Below are 20,105 nucleotides of genomic sequence, written 5' to 3'. Positions count from 1 at the left end.
TTAGAGACTTTAGGCATCTATTTGTAGAATCATGATGAAGGATGAGCAAGGGCACTGATGATGAGTTTGAAGGATTTAAAGAGAGAGGTTTCACCAGACCATTGACTGTTTTCTCTACAAACTCATCATTATCAGCATCCAGCATCAACATCAAAAGGCAATCAGTCTACAACATTGTTCACTCAATACCGCGCGGACTAGCTGACAAGACTACCTTGTTATTTTTATAAGCTTGTTATTTACACCATGGGTATCTCGACTGTCAATGTTAAAGAGGATCTCCCATATGGGACCTACAGAGAAACCACCATTGCCGAGCTCGAGGGATCATCATACGCACGAAGTTCTTCGGACTCTGAGCCGCCACCATATGAAGACATCTTAGTCAAGCAGCAGCAAGCCCTGAGCCTGGAAAGCTCGGCCAGCATTAGCAATGCCAAAAGAATCATTGCAATTCCCTCCACAAACGCAGACGTGGGATCTGCATTTTTACGAGCCTACCCGCCCGCACTGGCCAATTCGAACATTTCAAAAGTCGAGTTTTTGGAGTTTGTAGACCAGCTCAACCGCAACATTGTCCAAAGCCCGCCTCTGCGCCTGCTCGGGGCTGCTTCAGACATTGTTGGATTCGTGCCTGAACCCACTGCCCAGATTGTTTCTACGGCTGCTGGTCTTAGTGCTATGGTTGGAACTTATGCTATGTCCAAGATTCGATCCGAGGTCGTCATTCGCCAAGCAAACAAGGAAATATTTAATCCTAGAGGTCTGGAAGTGCAGATTGTTAAATTAAAGACAGTCGCCAAGCTCACCAACATGCCGATCTTGAACGAAAAGGGAGACGTGAACAAAAAGTCACCCATTCTGGAATCTCTCCAAAGCCTGGCGGAGGCCAACGAGCTCAAGACCATCAGTGCACAGGAACGCCGCCTGAGGGCTCTCGACCCATGGATCTCACCTCTTGACATCGAAGAGCTCCCGCCGGTTGCTAATCCATCCAATGTTTTGAGCAAGGTGGATGTGTACATTAGCGAGGCGGAGCGAAAGTCTGCAGAGAAGTCTATGCTCAAAAAGAGAGTCAAAGTAAATGACAAACACGACAAAGCGACCCAAAAAGCGCTCGAGAAGTATGAGAATTCCATGGAGCGATACAATGAGAAGAAGAAGGGCATTGACGTCGACGACCGCCGAGCAAACAGAGATCTGGAACGGCTTGAAGAGCGCCGATATAGGGCACAGCAGAAATATGAGAAGGAGAAAGAGAAGGCAGAAAAGAATTACCAAAAGAAGGACAGAGAAGAGAGGAGCCTCAGAAGAATTGGCTTTCTTGTGGTTGTCCCCAAGGGCAATGACATCTAATTCTTCACTGCACTAGAGCGTTTATGTTTTCACTTTGCTTCCTATTTGCTTGTATTACGATTTGAGTTTTGTAGATACCATAGATCATAACGTCGTTCATTAAATTTGATACCTATAAATTCCCTGTTCAAACATTGAAGCACACATTGCAAGCAGTGAAAACGATTCTATCTAAGATATCTTTCTTTTCAGTGTCGAACCAAGATTACTCCTCTTTCGACAAATGTCCTCCAATATGAAATCCCTTCTCGCGAACCAATGTACTCAAAATACTCGTTATCCAAGCGCTAACATCTGGACGCTGAACCAAACACGAGCGTGCCACATACAAAGGAAACATGAGCATAAACATGCCCAAACTATCATGTTTGCAATGAGACATAAAATCGACGATTCGGCAGATTTCAAGAGCATGATCCTCTCTGCTCCCTTGACCTGGAAGAAGCAAAGGGTTTGTAAAAGGTCCCATGGGTGGTTGCGATGGGCTCAAAAACGGCCTTGTTCCAGGCCCCAGGGGATCCAACAGGGTGTCGAGAAGCAGTTGAATGGTATTGAAAAAAGCAATGTCAATGGCTCGGTCCATGCTCTGAAAGTGAAAAACAGTTGGGAAGGGTGAGGGTCCCCGGTCTCTTGACGAGTTCGAGCCATATTCTGTGGATGCTTCCTCATTGCATGCATTAGCGTTTGCAGCCTCCCACTGCCAACGGAGCTTCCATGTTTGCTCCATCAGGATTGACACCTTCTCGCGTAGGCTCTCTTCCATGCTGCCAGTCTCATGACCCAGTGCTGACCGTTGCATTATCTCATCCACCTCCTCCATAAGCCCCGGGACGTCACAGAAAAGATCCTGGAGCTGGGAACCTAGTGACTTCCTCTTGATGGTCCAGGGGACTGTCTTCCAATCAGGAGCCTCGAGAAAGCAGCGCTTTCGTTTCACGAGAAAATTCACAATCTGTACAAACAAAAGAGTTAGCTCCATCAAGGCGCCACAAAGGAAAAGAGGGTGGGACGCCCACAATTAAGCCTCTGTACGTCTCCAACATGAGATTTGCGCCTAGCTCTTGGAAGGCATGAGGCCCCAGCATCTGAATCTTGAACAGCCTGTTAGCTCCGCGGTAAATCGACCGATTTAATCAATCTTGACAGCCTACATACAAGAGCGGTGATGCCATGACAGTGCTCTAGCCACCCGGCCGAGCTAACCCCAGATACGATCTCGTAAAGGCAGAGAAGAAATGAACTCCACAAGTTCGAGTACATGGATGCTGCAGATGTACTCTTGTCTAATACCTGTAGGTCTTGGCGGAGATGCTGTAACGAGCAGCTATACAGGACCGTTGCATGTGCCATGAGATCATGCCGTTTGTGGGCCCGAGCATAAAACGCCTGGGCTAGACATATTCCAGAGACGTAGGCGGTCGAGCGTCTGCTTAAGTTCGTGAATACTGCAGACAAGGGCGAGCCTTTTGCTCCTGGTGGAAGCCTCCATGCAAAGTCGATGGGGAACTTGTTTATCAGATGAGAAATGACGACGTCTTGCCCTCCGACATCAGGAGATGCCGTCAAGGGGAATTTTACACCAGTGGTGGAGAATTTAGTAACTACTTTCATGTCCTTTTTCTCCGTCTTCGCGGACGGTGTTGTAGCTAGCACTTGATTGATGAAGACCTGGGGGTTCCCGTATCCCAGGCACTCGCGCGAACTATTTAGACATCGAAGACAGTGGGGAAGCTTCTCGTCTTTGAAGCCGAGAAGTAAGTAGATTAGATGAGGGCTCTAAAACGGAATTGAACAAAAGAGTGAAGGTTCTCATCTTACCGCATTTCACCTTTCGTTGTCGGCAGGTAATACAGCCTCTGCTGCGACGCCCGCGCGGCTTAGCTGTCAAGACTAGCGATTGAGGCTCGACAGAGAGTGGAGCGAACGAAGAAGCCATCGTGGCCACTGTTGCACTCGGTTAATCCGTATGCCAAGCTAAGAAACTTCTTGCGAATGCGAATCTTTTGCCTTCTGCCCAAGTGCAACTCGGGTTGTTGAAATGTCGTTCGTCGCCGAAGCAGAGACAACTCCCTTGATATACCTGAACAGGTTAGCTAACGCGAGAATGCCCTTGTGCCACCATAATCTTACCCCATAGCGCTAGACCGGCACGTATCCTTGCTTGACTGCCAATCCTGCGATGCAGTGGCTGACGGCTTGGGTTTAGAGGCATCCTTGGCGATGTGTGAAGACGGAATTAGACAAGTTTTTGCGGCAGAGCTCGGGAAGACGGCAAATCTAGTTCAGACGGATGTCACAGAGGGTCTATTGGCAAGAGATAACATGAAGACGCGCAACTAACTGAAGGGTTGGCTTTCACAGAAGAGCCGCGCAACGGTCAACCACAGCACAGCGCATCGCCTAGATAAAGCTAGCCTTTCGATGTGCTTGACGCTATCGCAAGGCTTAGCTTTCGTGCCAGCTAGTTTCATGTGTTTTTAAACAGATATGAGTGCTGAGTGGCTTGTCCTGAAGCCTCACGAAGTCCACGAGACAAAGCCCCACGCAGGATCCGCCGAACCGATTGCAACCTTGGATTCTTGATTTAGAGAAGCCCGTCTTTGAATCGTAGCTTCAGCTATATGTATTTGTATCTATTTAAAATTATTCTAGTGTGAGAAATCTATTCTTTTGATTAGAGGCAAGCGTAACTACTAGAGTTACAATTCTAAAAAATCACCTTGAGTTATTGATGTAGCTAAATATCTGGATGTAAAACTCCTATTGCCTCTTATGTAAAGAAATCGAATGATCGGAGTCCCTGTACATTGAGTCTCAACCAACTCTAGTTTTGATCAACTGATAAGTCAACTATCTTCGATCTAGCATCTCATCACCGCCGTCATGAAAGCACGCACAAGCCGCATGCGTTAATTTGCTAATAGACCTTGAAGATTGGTCAGGAAGTGATTGATTAGTGGGCTGAAAGATGCCTCTGAGCCAGTTTATGAGCCATGGTTAGCGTTCTATCTGACTTCCTTTTCTCCAATCCCTTCCCAATATGCAAGCCAAAGCTCATGCCTTAATACAGTATCCTGTTGCAGAATTCCCAGAATTATGAGTTCTGTTTCCTTGAACTTCATCTTTGTGACCTCAGCGTCAGAAACGTAGCGACGACGACCCGGCCTCGGATGTTATTACGCTGATCAGTCCTACCGAGACATCTGAATCCAGTCTGTTTGGGCGACGTACGCTGAATTGACAAGCTGTACTTTCAACAACTCATTTGTTCATTACTACCCGGTGGTTTTTGGACAAAGAACATGTAGAAAGTGCTTGATGATGAAGATGCCGATGCCTTTTACGCACCGTCTGTGTTGAAGCCTACGAGGTCGTTCCAAGTTACAGAGAAATGCCTCCAATAGCGAATCTAGATCATAGCTAGTCAAACTGTTTCTAATTTTAGCGACGAAAAGACTTCTTGTTGCCATGTTAGGTCTGTCTCCTATTGAAAGGATTGCCCACTCAAAGGACTTTGGCTGATGCTGATCTGTCCAAGACTCTCCAAGTTATTGAGAAGCCTGTGTAATCCTCCCATAACGGTAAATCCCTGCACATAAATATTGCTTCGTTTGATCCTAGCAGCGGAGAGTTTTGCTCATCGCATGCAGTGATGAGTGACTTTTGCTCCGAACAACCTTTTCCTCTTATGTTAGCGTACTTCCTTGTACCCTACAGCTTTTGATTGAGTATTTGTCATAGATGGTAGCTTGCTTCATTTAATTTCTCTTGCAGAGTAAGTACTGACAATATTTTACAAGAATATTGCCTACTAACAGCGTTCGGGCATCTCCAACTTTGAGAGTATGAGGGTGGCAATGTATAGCGCAGTTGCTAAAGCTGTAAAAGGTCACTGCTACAGTCTCAGTACAAAGCAGAGTAATGAAACTCATGACATAAGCTGTCCATATGTCTGCTTGGAGAAGAAGATCAAATTGGGAAAAATAAGGACTTTGAGAGACCGCAATATACAGCTTCTTTAGGGCTATATCAAGCAACAGTGAAGTTTTTTTTGCCAATCATTTCTCTTTACACATTCATTGTATATTTGATACAGTTAAAAAACCCGATACCAAGTCTCTTTTAATTTAGAAAATTGATGACAGCGGAAAGAAATGGTGCCAAGGCTGTTCTTTGCTGAAGGTCTCTATGTTGACGGGAGAAATGCTGGATTCTTCGTTGCAGCAGGGGCATACAAAGAAATCAATCGATGTTTTGCTATCCACGATGACTAATTTATTCATTTGGTACATTCACTATACATGCACAGGAATTCCCTCCGATAATACAACTGTATGCGCCGCAATGCTATTGAAGCAAGCTACATGTATCGTTCTCACCTTCATAAGCCTTAAGAGAAGTCTCCTGTCTTAGCAAGAATAGACCAAATATCTTCATGAAAGGCAGTTTGGAATGATTATCTTGTTTTCAAAGTAGTCTTTTATGCTCTTTCCTCTCAGTGAGATTGGTATAGGCTGAATGGTTGGATTTCGGGAGAGGGGAGATACGAGCTCATGAGCACTTATCGAGATCACGGAACGCTGAATGGAACTGCTGGTGTGAAGTTGTTCCTTGAGAATCGCAGAGCAATTACATCTGCAATTTGGATACGCAGACTCGAAAATGAGATTGGCCTTTGATGTCTGCTCATGGGGATCAGGTATTGAAGTATCGTGATGAATGCATTATACTACGTCGAGATATGATAATAGATATAACACAGTAACGGGCATCATTCTTGAATACACTATTACAAGAATATTAACCAGTGGTTAAATTTAGGTGGGTATATTGTTTCAATGGTAGATGCGACTAGCAAAGTTAGTTTAAGCCTGCGATTCAGAAACGACTTTGAGTGATCTATACATCGAAAAACAATCTGCAAATCTTGCTGAATTATTCTATTCCAGATGTTCATCCGAGCTAATCTAATGAGTTCTGAACTGAGCTACCCAAAGCAGATGTATAAGTGAACACAGTTTGATCCGCTGAGACCCGGTCAATTACTGCAGCACTGTGAGAATGAAGCCGTAAATAGGAATTGCCTCGGATGTGAAACAATACATAACATGATTTAAGCCATACAAGCGCCGTGATCCCAACTTTATTTTTGACTTTTCGAAGAGCATTGTTCCTCACTATGGTCGCCAACGCATCATTACTGCCCTCTCTTTCATGATAATCTCATGAGGAAAAGCGAAAGAAAGAACAACTGGCCACTCATGGGCAGCCTTGGATACCTGTTCTCTCTCTATGTCTAGATTTGCCACTTGCAGCCTTGTACAATGCCACGCATTCCGCATTGTTGTATGGCCATCTGATAACCAAAAGGGTTTCTGGTTTGAGACAACCCAACTAGGAAAGAATGTCGAGCGGCGTAGAACTTCCGTTAAAGCCGTTATCTGTCTACTTTGTTGATGCTACCCTACCTAAGTCGGGGATATTTGATGCCAAGGGTCCCTACAGGACGTCTAATAACGGGTGCCGCATCCGCGCGCAATACTGTAGCAGATAATCCCGAAACCCTAGAGTAGAGTGTGTCGCATTTACATTGAGAGTTACTCATGAGCCACGTCTGGGGTGAATGCAAGGATGCAAAAGCCTGTCGTGTCAGATCTTGCTGAAGAATGGGGGTCATGCAGCACCAAGAGGTGGTTCAATAAATTACCTCCGCGGAGACCACTATCGCCGTGGGTTGCTCACTGACATGCAGATTGCCACGCCCCTACATGAATGGCTATGTAGATGTAGGGGTGAGCCATGCTTATAGGTAGCACTTGTGTCAAAGATTGAATGCAGGGACTTTAAGTGGAGACGGAAGAAGACGGCGGATTCGAATTAATTCGAATGATGAATCTTTAGCAAGATGGAATCATCTTTCTGGTAACGAATTGTGTTTAGATAAGGGCGTTTGGTTGTTGATGGAGAAGCTAGACTATGCTGTCCGCACGGAAATAAGCAAGTAACTTTTGTAAATCTTTGAGGTATTTTATCTCATACCCAATGAAGGCATTGAAAAGAACATCCCAGTGCATGAAGCTCTTATAGGATTTACATGTAACTATCTAAATCAGGCATTGTTCTTGGCGTTGCCACATGTCGAATCGCAAAAGCGTTGTGTCTCCACCATCCAAGATCAACCGCTGGATACGACATGAGGAATTGCAGTACTACCTAGTCATTTTGAGCCGACAGGTGCTTTTGCGAGACATCATTAGTCAAGAACAACGATGGAATCCTCCTCAGCTATTGGCTAATCCAACGTAGGATTAGGCAGGGCTGTGGCATTCAACCGCCAAGGTCAAAATTGAAAGGAATACATTTACAGAGTACGAAATGTTTTCCCCACACTAGCAGAAATTGGTAACCATTAATAGTATCTAACGAAAGTGTTGTCAAAACATATGATTGCTAGCATTAACCAAAACTCTAGCTGGGATCGGCATGTGTAAGATTCCGAGTTGAGTAAACAACTGGTACGCGTGTGTGCCAAGCCGAAGATTTTGTTTCAGCGTCCATGGAATTCCGAGATGTCATCGACCTCGAAAACCAACACAGACGGTACGGCTAACTGGGAAATGCCAAGGTTTTACCTTACGAATATTACCTCTACGGGCTAACGGGCTGTAACTCTACTCCGTACGTCGGCAGCTAATCGAAGGTCCCGCAAGCTCATCTTGCCTACGAAGCGAAGTGCCTGGTCCACACACCCATGAACCCCCACAGCGTTGACGGAGAAACATCCTGGCTTATCCGAAGATCAAAGTTGGAATATGCTTGTGGATGGCATAATACCCCGGTTTCTTTCCTTGCCATTTGCAGCGAGTCGTGGAGGGAAACACGGAGCGCGCTCCGTGATCTGATTGAAGGTACATGGGGAAGAATGTGATTACAGGGCTCTAATCTACAGCATACTGTACGAATGGCACCGTACTTCAGAGCGTAATACCATTGGTGGAATGGCCATGTTCAAAGATGATGTGTAATGATTAGCGGGGGAATCCTTGTCGTGTACGAGTAGGCAGCAGAGGATACGCTTCTGAAGAATTGCTTACATGATTTGCCAAACTTATGGCAAGCCATAATCCGTAAAAGCCGGTGCATATCGACCGAGATATATTGACCGAGATTAGCCCTGATGGTACAAGTTATCATCATCGTGCTTCATCAAATGCAGGACCCCCACCAATTGCGTCGAATCAGTAATTTTTCGCGAGCAGGTTGTCCAAACTAGCCCTCCAGGAGGGCCATCATTGGACAGCAACATATGCACATGCAGCCAAACGAAAAACGCCTAGACTCCGGGATGATCTGTGTATATGCTCCTTCTTTAAGCTAGAGATCTACAATACTTCGGAGGGGAAAAGGGCAGAGAGGAAGCTGCTCTTTCTCGAGTATGTCGATGAATCCTCGGAATGTATATCTGACTATTTGTCGTCAACCAAGTAATCATATTGCTGCAACCGCGCTCAAGTCTAAAGGGAAGAGTCATTATTTTTAATCTTATTGTTACCTTAGCGCCATGGCTGCTTGGTCATTGCCTGCTCTGTGGAGATGGGTATCTAGATAATGCAATGTTATCTGCCCAGAAATAGCCCACCTATAAGAGGAGCCCACCCACAACATCTGCGAGAGGTGATCTTTCCGGAAGCTAACGAGACTGCGCCGGAGTGACTAGAGGCTCCTGGTTGTAGTAACGCTAACCTCCTGCCACGCTCGTGAAACTCCCCGATCGCCACGGCTGAGTAGTTCCCGCCGCTCGTAAAATCAACCATACTTGGACATAATATCCCCACTTTGCTTACTCCGAGTTCAAATAGAATATGACCTATAGGTAGGTATATAATGAGACGGACCGTTAGAATAGCCCCGCTCAAAGCCTGTACTATAATTTGTCTTCCGCGTGAGTAAGACGAGGATGCTGTTGCGCATATCTTGCTGAATGGGGAAAACAATTCTTCAGTTGGGAATTGCTACTACAGCCAACTGTAATACTCCAACTGGTTAGGTCGACGGAAAACCAGATAATGTAACACTGCAGGCGGGAATCTGCGAGTGGGCTATTTGACACACCCACCGTGCTTCATCGTGGCTGTGAAATCCGCCGTTATGAGATGATAATGTACAAATTCACCTAACTGACTTGTCATTTATATAGAGATTTTCTGCAGCCCCCCGGTCCTTGTGGATTCTGGTGTTCATCCTGTCTGACTTGCATATGCTAAGCGGCCGCTCCGGCCGATCAGACGCACCTCTTGAGGATTGGGATTGGAGAAGGTTGCAAAAGTGACTCTGTCACATGAAACCTGCTCCCCATGCGCGTACTGGTGGATCCTTCTCCTGACCCTCAAGGGTCCTGTCAAGGCAAGATGACAGGAGTCCTCCCAGCTAGAAAAATGCCATGGATAAGGGATGCCTATGATTCAGCGGGATTTTGTGGAGTGCAACGTCTTTTGTGGAGTGTGTGACATCCCCAACAGCAGCTCACAGGCAGGTAAAATAACAATGACCACAATTTCCTTTTCACTAAATACCCTCTATGCCCTCCTCTCGATCTCTGTCAGATCTTCGCCTCCGGAGCCATCATTGCACTCCGAATGTGAACAAAACGGATATAGCTACATCCTATGTTGGCTCGCACTAACACTCGGATAAGGTGTCTTAGCTATAAAGAGCTTAGGGCTGATTCTTCTCTGATCAAACGAAGAATTCTCCTTCGCTCGGCTATTTTTCTGGAGAGAAACAGCGAAGCTGCCATTCTGAGAATTGACTTTGGGATGACTATTAAAGTGAGTCTCACTTCCTAGGATAAAGATGTGTATGTCTGACCTCGACCTTGTGACATCTTCAATAATACGGTTACTACTGCAGGGGCAAAGATCTAGGCTGCTTTAGCGAACTTTTGCGACATAACAGCTGGACATTATCAAAACAGAGACAAGTTAATCACTCGCAGCCAGCTGAAAGGTTGTATCCGGCCGCTTTACATGCACTTGAAGTTGAGATTTTTCTAGAACAAGGATCTAAATTAGGGCACGTTGCATAGCCCCCGGGAAAAGGCTTTAGCTTCGATTACAGGCAAAATATGTGCATGGTAGAAACCTTCCCACCCCCACCCCCTCTGCACCTACAACGATGGGTCAGCGTGAAATGGCGTACCGAGATAGTCGGACGTAACAAGTATTGCGCGGTGATACTATCTGCGGCTTTCTTAGTTGCATCTTGAAACAGATCCCGCCAATCAGCATGCGAAACGCCGAGATGAGGTGCGGCTCTAGAACGCATACCGCGGCAATATCTGTGGCGTGTTACGATAGGAGGATCTGGAAACACTCAGCCTCTTTAAGATGAGGATTCAGCTGGGTTCTTTTGTTTATTGAGTATACGAGGATGCCCAGCTGCATCAAGTCCCCATGAGGGACTTTGCTGCCGTTCATCTGACAAATATGCCTTGACAACAAATGCTGCATATAATGCACAATGACGAAATCAAGACTTTCGGCAAATTCATTAATACCTTGAGGTTTTTTTTAAACACGTGTCTAACCCGGCAAGTGGTTTGTCAAAAAAAAAAAAAAAAAAAAAAAAAGAAAGAGTCTGGAGAAAGGATCGGCACACAGAAACCCACAACACGCACAGCTGTGTGCACATATTCATTTTGCGGTCCCTGTTCTTTTTTTTCTTTTCTTTTTTTTTTTTTTTTTCTCTTTTCTCCAACCGCTTGCTCGGGACCCCGTGGGTGAACTTGGCAGGGGTTTGTCGAGTATATATAATGTCCAATTAGAAGACAACTCACGGTGTTTCCACAATAATATGTATGAAAGCCCCTGTTCTCCGTACCGCCCTACCGTAAATTGATCAGCGACACAGGGTTGATCAAAAACGTGGCACACATTGGCCATGAGTACCGGAGTTAACTCCGGAGCGAACCGGCCATTTAACCCTAGCAAGACCGGCGTACGAGTACAAGCGAAGGCCGTTAAGGCTTGGCAAATGAAAAGCGAACGGCGATGTTACTGACCATAAGGTAATCACGGTTATATCGGGTTTGGTCCATCTGAGGTGAGCATTCCCGCTATCTTGGCGGAATTTAATCGCATTAACATTCTGCACATCCCCTTCAACTTACTAGTCCCGGTTACGAAGGATTAGGTGCCTATCAAGTATCACATTTGGCAGTTCTTTTGACAAACACCTTGAAAATCATATATATGGAAACGTCTAACTTAAAGTCGCGTACTAAAAAACGTACACGGGCCAAGCCGGCGAATATCGAGGACGTAGGCTACTATTATATTGTGGTGGGAGAGAGTAAGCACGCATTAGCCTTGGTAATCATGCATGAACCCCCACTGTAAGGATTCTTGGTAGTTTTCCAGGTCTCCTCCTTCACTTCTTCTCAACCATGTCCTCGTACTCTAATCCCCTTCTAACTGCTTAGATGAGCGAAATGTCCAACTCTTCTCCCTTTGCCGGGCGCCATTACTAGTGCCGGCACATAAACACCGGCACTACCGGGGCCGCTTATTCTCCGTGGAAGACTCTCCGGTCCAAGTGCTCCTGACTGCTATGGCACCCGAATCAACCGACAGCCGCCACTAGACGTTTCACTAAACGTAGATCCTGGCTTGCCCTCATGGCTCGGCTGTACCTGTAAATAAGCTACGACCAGGTACCGGAGGCCCCACAATCCGGAGATCCGCGGACCGGCCCCACTTCCGCCGAGACATCGGTGATAAGATTTGTCTTGAACCAAGGCGGAGATCCATCTCGATTTGTGCCTCACGCCGCTTCCTGAAGAGGCTGATGCGGAGTTGCTTCATTCAGTAGTTGCTTTTTCGGACGATCTGAGAGAATTCTCCATCCTTTGTCTTTGAGCAGCGTGGGGTGAGAGGCGGAAAGGGGTCAGAGAATGAAAGATAGACGGATCATGGTGGCGATAACAGGGATTCAGGTAAAAGATGCCGCGGTGATGGATTCATTTGGAGCAGCCTAGCTTCGTTTTGTTTGCTGATTGAGCCTCTGGTTGGCTACGCCGTATCCTAGAGGACTCAGGGTTTCCTTGCCCTGGAGTGTATGTTGACGCCGAACTCCATTAATATGCTGACACCAATCTCGAATCCTGAGTCAATTGCCGCATGCAAGGGAGAGCATCCCGATTCATCGTAGGCGTCAATCAAAAGAGGATCGTCGGTGGCGGCATGTTTGAGCAGCAGTCGAAGTACAGCCTCTCTGTATGTAAGCACAGCCCAGTGCAAAACCGACCGCCGTCGGTTGTCTCGATCCCCGAGCCGAGCCCCATGGCTCAACAGCAGGCCGACGACTTCCTCATGGCCGCCTGCAGCCGCATGCATCAGGGGCGTTAGGCCATCGCTGTCTGGTTCATTGGTATCCATGCAATTCTGCAGCACTATAGCATCCATTATCAGCGTCATTCTGGCTCAGAGATTCTTTTTGTCAAACGGCTCGTAGCAGGCTTAATGGGTACGTGTATTGTGAAAAGACAAGCCCGCACAATTGCAACTGCGGGTTACTTCGATCTCGAGGTGCCACTTACAGAGACGTACGATCCCTCCATGGCCCCGCCTCGCCGCCATGTGCAGAGCGCTAAGCCAGCCGGGATCGCTCATAGCACAAGAATCACTGGCTCTTGGGCTAGTATCTGCACTTGATAGATCTGGTGATCCAAAGTTAGTTGTCTTCATCAGATCGTTGGTTGCGATGATTGCGGATTCCAACAGGTGATCCTCAGACGAGAAATAGTTGTCCGAGTGGGCTGGTGATGAATTGCGATGTTGCATCCTGCCCGATCCGAGGACATCGAGAGGGGACGAGTTACCGGGAGACGTTGATATCGTACTAGGCACTGGCTCTGACAGGGCGTAGGGTATACAATTTCCATTTGCATCCAAGCCGACGAAATGGTCATGCCTGTTATTGCTATCAAATAGCGAAAAACTCTCATGAATCCCCCCTACGCCGTTCAAAGAGGCAGAGTAGCCACCGCGTAGCGATGACGCATCGTGTGCTGTGTTTGCTGTGCTTGAAAAGTCCTCCAGGCGACCTTCCATATTTACAGACTCAGAATACAGCGAGGCTGCGGCACTTTGCAGCTGAGAGGCCAGTTCAATAGCATTTCGTTGCTCTTGATTTTCTAGAGTTGGTAAGATATTGGAAAAACAATAAACGACGCTTCATTGTGAGAGTTGCACGTACTCTGGCGGGATCGGAAGCGGCGTTGCGCCATGCGATTCTGCAAACGGCGGCGTTCTAGCGGGTCCTCTGGAATAGACATTATGATGACGGTAATTTCGCGGCTCAGCTTGTAATCTAATAATACACTGAGAAATTTGGAGCATTGGGCTGAATGCTATATGTAAATAAATCATAGGAAAATCCCTGCCGCTATTTCTATGGTATGGCTGCTCTGCTGTTGTAGAAGGATCCATCTCACGTGGAGCCTCTTATGCGCAAAGTATCGCGGTAACAATGATGGAAACATTTGCTTCCTGCGCACTCCGTAATACTGGCCTGTAAGAGGCCCTGGTCCCTTGCTGTCAATGCGGACCGCCACCTAGGCTTGGCCATGCACGTCAGATCGATAAACAGGGATATTTTGGACCGTTTGTCAATACCCGCCCTAGGCACAACTAAGATGATGTGCTTATTTACTCCGTACATGGGACCGGAATTTCAGTAGCATTAGTATTAGTGACTAATACTTAATATATTAAGAGAACACTAGTACTAAAGTGTTGCTTCTGTATTTCCAATCCTTTCGATTTTTTCACTCCTGAATGAGATGTGAACATTATCAACATAACCTAGTTAACAGCAACCTGATTGGACCACCGCTTTCCCATACTGGAAGTGAGGGCGGTTGACTTCAACCACTTCTGACGGTGGGACAATTCAGTGTTATCAGTATCATTCCGTTGCCCTGCTTGTTTCCGGGCGTATTAATTAGGAGTATTGCATATACCTATTAGGATACGGCGGATACGGATGGGGCTCAGATGCCTGCACGTCGATCAGAAGGGCGCATCTCCAATGCATGGCGTTCACTAGAGCTGCTGAACAGATTGTCTATGCTGGTTTGTAATAGGTCTTGCCTTAAAGAGGATATTACATGGGACGAATTTACACCGCTATTGAAGTCAGCAAAGAGGAGCCACTTCACTAGGAGACCACTCGGTTGCATGGGTAGGAGATGAGCTCAATTGTCCGTGAATGAGAGTTTAGAGAATACGAAAAAGACTCCGACAGTGAGTACAATGGTTGGAGATGAGACGTCCGCAGTATTTAAAGGCGATAATTACACTTGTGTCTTTGACTATTCCATTCTGAATATGCCAGCCTTTAAATCTTTTTCAAAGTGAATATTGCCGCGTGAAACACACAGAGATGTTCACTCTCTTTTTTCGATTCAGATCACACCATATTTCTGCTCGCTACTATGGCAAAATGAAGTCACTATAACATCATAGTTGGCACTACACTATCTCATCCTTGGAGCCCATTATGATCGGCGCCCTCATTGGTGTTGGTACTAGCAGCTACATATTCGGACTCTCGATTTTTCCCACGGCATATCGATATCTCTTTCCAATAGCCCAATTCTTATCTTCGACGAGAGATAATCTGGTACGTGCTAAAAGTTGTTTCGAGGCATGCGAGGGTAGTTTACTGGCACCTGATGAAATTGGGGAGCTTGATGCTAGAGAATTGCCACCCTAGGTACCTTTTCTTGCCACGTCGTGCCGCATATCATAGGTAAATAGCCGCTCCAATTGTGTCTAAAGCCCTAGTATCCTTTTGGGGGGAGTTTACCGGAAGACACATCAACGTTTTGGTGCGGGATGGATCTGTGTGATGCAGTTTTTGTACCCGCAACTACGACTCGGGTGAAAGGATCATATCTAGATTGAGCATGTAAGACGAATCAGCCGCCTGGGCTACTTCTGAATACTATTACTGACACTCTCAACTGCCGACGTGTCCTTTATCAGGTACGATGTGCGCCATCTCCGGCCATCTCCGTGTGGATTATTTTCCGAGCAGCAGCTAAACAACTTGGGTATGGAGAGATGATGTGTTCATTGTCCGGATACTCCATGGAGGACCCGCAATCTCCTGAATCTAATACAACTATTTTTGCCCCTTCCTCTGACAAGTTGATGGGGGTGTTGCTCAACATTGCCCCTGTAGGTGGCTCTTCCAAGAAGCAGATATCAGCGGCAATCTTTTGTGTTGGAAACATTGCCATTACGTACTCGTAAAGACAGATTGTAAGCTTACTCAGATGAAGATAAATCACTGTACAGTGGCGTATTCGATCTCGCCTTGTTACTGGAAGCGAGTTGTGTGCCAAGATTGGTGACCCCCTGGCGGTGAAGATCAACTGGGATTCTCTAATGCTACTCTGTCCGTCCGAACCGAACCCGAGGCAAAGCTTTTATATGCAGCCCTAGAAAACGATATTACGGTGTAATAAAGTTAGATTTGGCCTTCAAAAGTAAGCGATATAGGGAAATACCGAGGGCTCGTCAATTTTGCCGACGCTCGTCGAGTTTGCCGAAGCTCGTAACCCAAAACACTAGACGACTAAAACCTAGACCATGGCTTTGTCATCACTGAATAAGTTTCATTAATTAATAGGTATAAAAACCTTCTCTTCAGCTATCGTACTCACATGTTAGGCATGATATTGGCGAAGAGGAGTCAAAGGTCACACAGGTGAGATATTCACTTAATAGAAATAGTACTCGGCCTTGTGGAAAAGAATACGTTCATCTCTGACGCTTCAATGGACAGAATTCTGTGACAACTTTCTCAATAGTGAGTAGTAAATACTTCGCAGCAGCTGATCTAAAGAGCCTTTACGATTTTAGGGATAACCACATTGTAATGCTATTGGAACGTTCTATTCCACAGATGAAAGATTTGGTTTAACAGACACCAGTCGTTCCGACATAAGCTCCTTCGTATACTTCTTCAAAGATCAAAAAGTCATATAACACTGATCTTCTTTGTGGACCAGCAATGGCGTGCTGTCCAAAAGATGAGGAACTTCTCCAAAACTTGGGAAACCAGTCCACCATCGACCGGTAGAGGTCCCCCAAAACAATTAAGAAAGAGAAGAGAGCTTCTATAATGTTTCTTTTAAATAAGAATACACTAGTCAGTAAGTATAGGAAAAGATGAGATTGGAATTGCTATGCATTTGCATCTCAATAAGACGGTGAATGAAGTCGTAAGTCACTCAAGCATAACATGCTCATGCATTTACTTTCTTTGCTTTATCATGCATCATATATATCTGATATTCGTATGCCATCTACTCAGAAAACCATGAGAATTTTTATTTCACAGACGTTGCTTGGATCATTCAACACAACTTTATCTCTTCGAGCCAAAATATTATCAAAAGCTCAAAATTTCACCAGTGTACAACACGACCTTACCACCATGTGTCTCCTTGGTTGCCGTTGTAATGACTTTAAACAAGCCCCCTACAGACTCCTCTACTGAAGTAGGAGCTTCACCAATGCCAAAGATTTGCGCTGCTGCATTGCCCATGTCCGTCTGAACGAAGCCAGGCTCTAAGACAAAGGCATTGAGCCATTCGTCCTCGGCGTTAATTCTGACACCGTACCAGTTTACCAGAACCTTCGATGGCCCATACGCAGCATTCGGGACTGGTGGCTGTCTTCTACAATATGATTATTAATCTCCTTGAGCTCGAGTAGTATAGAACACTGATGACTTACCCAAGTGCGCCGGCCCCAGAACCAATGGTGACGAATATAGGCTTCTTAGTCGACTGTTGCAAAAGATCTCGTGTGGCCTGGTATAAAGATACCACACCGTAGGCATTTATATCGATATGTTCTTGGATATCAACTCGCCGGACATCCTTCACAAGTGGGTAAGACTTTGAGATGCCGGCATTGGCGACAACAATATCAAGGTGATTAATTCCATGCTCTCTTTTCAGATACTTAACAAGGTCAAAGGCATCCTGCTCAACCCCAGCATCGTATTTCAAGACAACAAGACTGCTGCCTTCAGCCTTGGGCAAGTCGGCAAGTGCTTTGGAAGTTGGATGATTGGTGTCCCGGTTGGCAGAAATAACAGTCTGTTTTACTCGTTAACCGAGATGCGTTTATAAGATGGATTGTCATAAGAATCCTGACATGGTTAGGCTGGGAAAGAAAGCTCTCAACTAGCCCAAGGCCCAGCCCACGGTTTCCACCAGTAATAAGAACAACAGTTTGACTCATTATCGACTTAGGTGAATTTTTTGCAGAAAATCGCTGATGATTGCTTTTTTGATGGCGTTAAACATATTATTATTATATTTAATTCTGGCTATAGTAAATGCTGTTCCTTATCTTTGTTCGATGATAGTACTTGCGGGATGACAAATTCAGAGGGATTCATAGATGACAAATGCGAGGTTAATAATCACAACGCGGACTTAGCTGCGGAACTCCAACCAACACCCAACAAACATTGAGTGTTGGTTGAACGACGCGACATACGAATGTTTCGTGTTCCAATTGGAAATACATAGATGGGGTAGGGACGCGTATGCTTCCAAAATCCGCACTCCGCAGATAGGAAAAGAATTCAAGAAACATTAGCCCTTACTTACAGACCATATTAATGTGTCGGGTTGTTAATTCAAAGAGGTTTGTCGCATTTGCCTATAGTCTATCGAGGGAGGTTAATATTTTGACGCGAGTATCGGATGAAACTAACTCAAAGAGGCCCTTTGGCCCAATTATGGGACACTTAGGACTGAGCGCAATGCAACAAGCTCCTCAGATACAATGATCTTTATATACATCTTTCGTATGAGAGATTGATGTATGCTGACATCGTCTAATATTTTTACTCCATACAATTCTACTCGGCTACTATGGAAGTACACTAGCATAAGTAAACCCAAGATTCAAGTCACTATTTGCCTCCTTTGGCGCAACTCTTGCATCAATTCCCGCAGTATTGAGGCTCCATGGTTCGTCTAGAAGCATTTGGTAGAGCGGATTGTGACATCATCTGATTGATTAGGAAACCTCAATTTTTAGATCCTTTGTCAAGTCCGCAATCGTTAGATGTCTATGAAGTCCGCAATTGTTAGATATTCATTAAGTCCGCAATCCTTCGATGATTGGGTCCGCAAGCCTTAGATCGTTTGATCACTGTTTATTGATATGCTTTGTTCCTCATTAGAGCAATCGGTTTTTGTTCTACCTCTATTTCTTCTCATTCGTAGTTGGCCTCAGCCTGTAAAAATTGTTCTGTTTTGTTAAATCAACATGGTAGCGAAGTGGTAAAATCAGCGTGGAAAAAGCTTTCCTCTAATTCCAATTGATTCAACTGCATTAACATCCTGTCCTGCACGTGCTGCCTGCGTATACGCAAGGAACAGAAACATTTCGCCATCCGCCTATACTCTCATCGTTTGAATGATCATCTGCATGATGACAATGCATAGACGGGCGGTTTCCCATGCACAGCAGATTGAGGCTCAATTCCACGCCAGTACACACACGAAATACCACGTAAGCACTTGTTAACACCATAGGTTATGCATAAAACATGTCATTTACGCTAATGAGACACGATACACGGAGCCTCTTAATAGCAAACTCCCGTAGGACTTTGTACCGTATGCTTCTTAGTCATAAGGTGTTTTGATGTCTCCTTATCTACACAATTACCCACGTGCTCGTCCATACAATCTAGTGCATCTAAGCAGTATCTAGGGCGTACTAAAAGTGAGTATCTCGTGCCAACGATCAGTTTCTCAACCGTTCACCTAGTATTCTAGTCATATAACCTTATGAAACGTGTATCTTATCATCATGCGGCGAATCCTGTCTATATGTTTTCTTGCGCTTGCCCTTATAAAGGCCCAAACAAAACCTCTGCTCATCTTTTAAGAACACTGACTTTAGGTTCTGTAATCGGAGCGGACAAGGTTACTTGGTCAACTGATTCACTATGATTCATATTGTGCAAAATTGATGACCATTTGAGTCTACAAAGAGAGAGTTTGGCCTTTATACAAAAGTCATCATATGGTTGCATAGATACAAGTGTTAAATTCGATATGACAGATTGGAGGATCTAATTGCCAACAATTATCGCTCTTCTATTATTTTGACGATATACCGGTCACATCTGTTCCCATGCACTCAAGTGGTATATTGCATGTGAACGGGGATAGCTGCATAGTATTCCCATATCCCGATCGGCAATAGCCAATTATGTACATCATATGGCCGCCTTGGCGGCAAGATGAAAAAAATAATATTCCCACCAATCAACCAAACAGGCAATGCAAAAGATCAAATTATCAAATGATTGATAAGATAAACATGGCAGAAAAAATAAGTAGCAAGTAAAAATATAGCATTTCAGGCACGAAATGAGCAAATTTCTAGCGCCTCGAATCTCGCTTTGACCCCCATGGAGACTGGTATTTAACATTTTTGTAAAACGATGAATGATGTGTAGAAGAAACGAGAAATATATTATTTATAACCTAGATTGAACGATTCGCGCGAGAAATTCCGAGTGATTCCAAATTTCTCCAGCTGATCATTCCGCATCCAGAACTATAGCATACGGTGTTCCTACAATTGGTCCCTTGGGGTATCCGTCCTGATTCCCAGAAGAAGAAGACCTAGCTTGATTCA

At 45.3% G+C, this 20,105-nt stretch overlaps 4 protein-coding genes across 4 annotated transcripts; 1 reads left to right on the top strand and 3 right to left on the bottom strand.

The window, feature by feature from the left end:
• Positions 1 to 246: 246 nt before the first annotated feature.
• Positions 247 to 1,356, top strand: T069G_04930 (uncharacterized protein; the record flags this gene model as incomplete). The annotated part of the gene is made up of 1 exon (XM_056172140.1): positions 247 to 1,356. One exon carries the CDS (start codon positions 247 to 249, stop codon positions 1,354 to 1,356), a length of 1,110 nt encoding a protein of 369 aa, XP_056028998.1.
• Positions 1,357 to 1,561: 205 nt separating this feature from the next.
• Positions 1,562 to 3,292, bottom strand: T069G_04929 (fungal zn(2)-Cys(6) binuclear cluster domain-containing protein; the record flags this gene model as incomplete). The annotated part of the gene is made up of 4 exons (XM_056172139.1): positions 1,562 to 2,308; positions 2,373 to 2,447; positions 2,512 to 3,095; positions 3,175 to 3,292. The coding sequence occupies 4 exons, from the start codon at positions 3,290 to 3,292 to the stop codon at positions 1,562 to 1,564; spliced, it is 1,524 nt and encodes a 507-aa protein (XP_056028997.1).
• A 9,154-nt stretch (positions 3,293 to 12,446) lies between these two features.
• T069G_04928 (ankyrin repeats (3 copies) domain-containing protein) lies at positions 12,447 to 13,690 on the bottom strand (the record flags this gene model as incomplete). The annotated part of the gene is made up of 3 exons (XM_056172138.1): positions 12,447 to 12,805; positions 12,953 to 13,549; positions 13,612 to 13,690. The coding sequence occupies 3 exons, from the start codon at positions 13,688 to 13,690 to the stop codon at positions 12,447 to 12,449; spliced, it is 1,035 nt and encodes a 344-aa protein (XP_056028996.1).
• A 3,128-nt stretch (positions 13,691 to 16,818) lies between these two features.
• On the bottom strand, positions 16,819 to 17,678 carry T069G_04927 (short chain dehydrogenase domain-containing protein; the record flags this gene model as incomplete). The annotated part of the gene is made up of 3 exons (XM_056172137.1): positions 16,819 to 17,107; positions 17,166 to 17,533; positions 17,592 to 17,678. The coding sequence occupies 3 exons, from the start codon at positions 17,676 to 17,678 to the stop codon at positions 16,819 to 16,821; spliced, it is 744 nt and encodes a 247-aa protein (XP_056028995.1).
• Between the last annotated feature and the right edge of the window lie 2,427 nt (positions 17,679 to 20,105).

The sequence above is a fragment of the Trichoderma breve genome, chromosome 3 (genome assembly GCF_028502605.1).
Source record: "Trichoderma breve strain T069 chromosome 3, whole genome shotgun sequence".
In the NCBI taxonomy this organism is placed as follows: Eukaryota; Fungi; Ascomycota; class Sordariomycetes; order Hypocreales; family Hypocreaceae; genus Trichoderma; species Trichoderma breve.
This window is presented reverse-complemented; position numbering and strand designations above follow the sequence as displayed.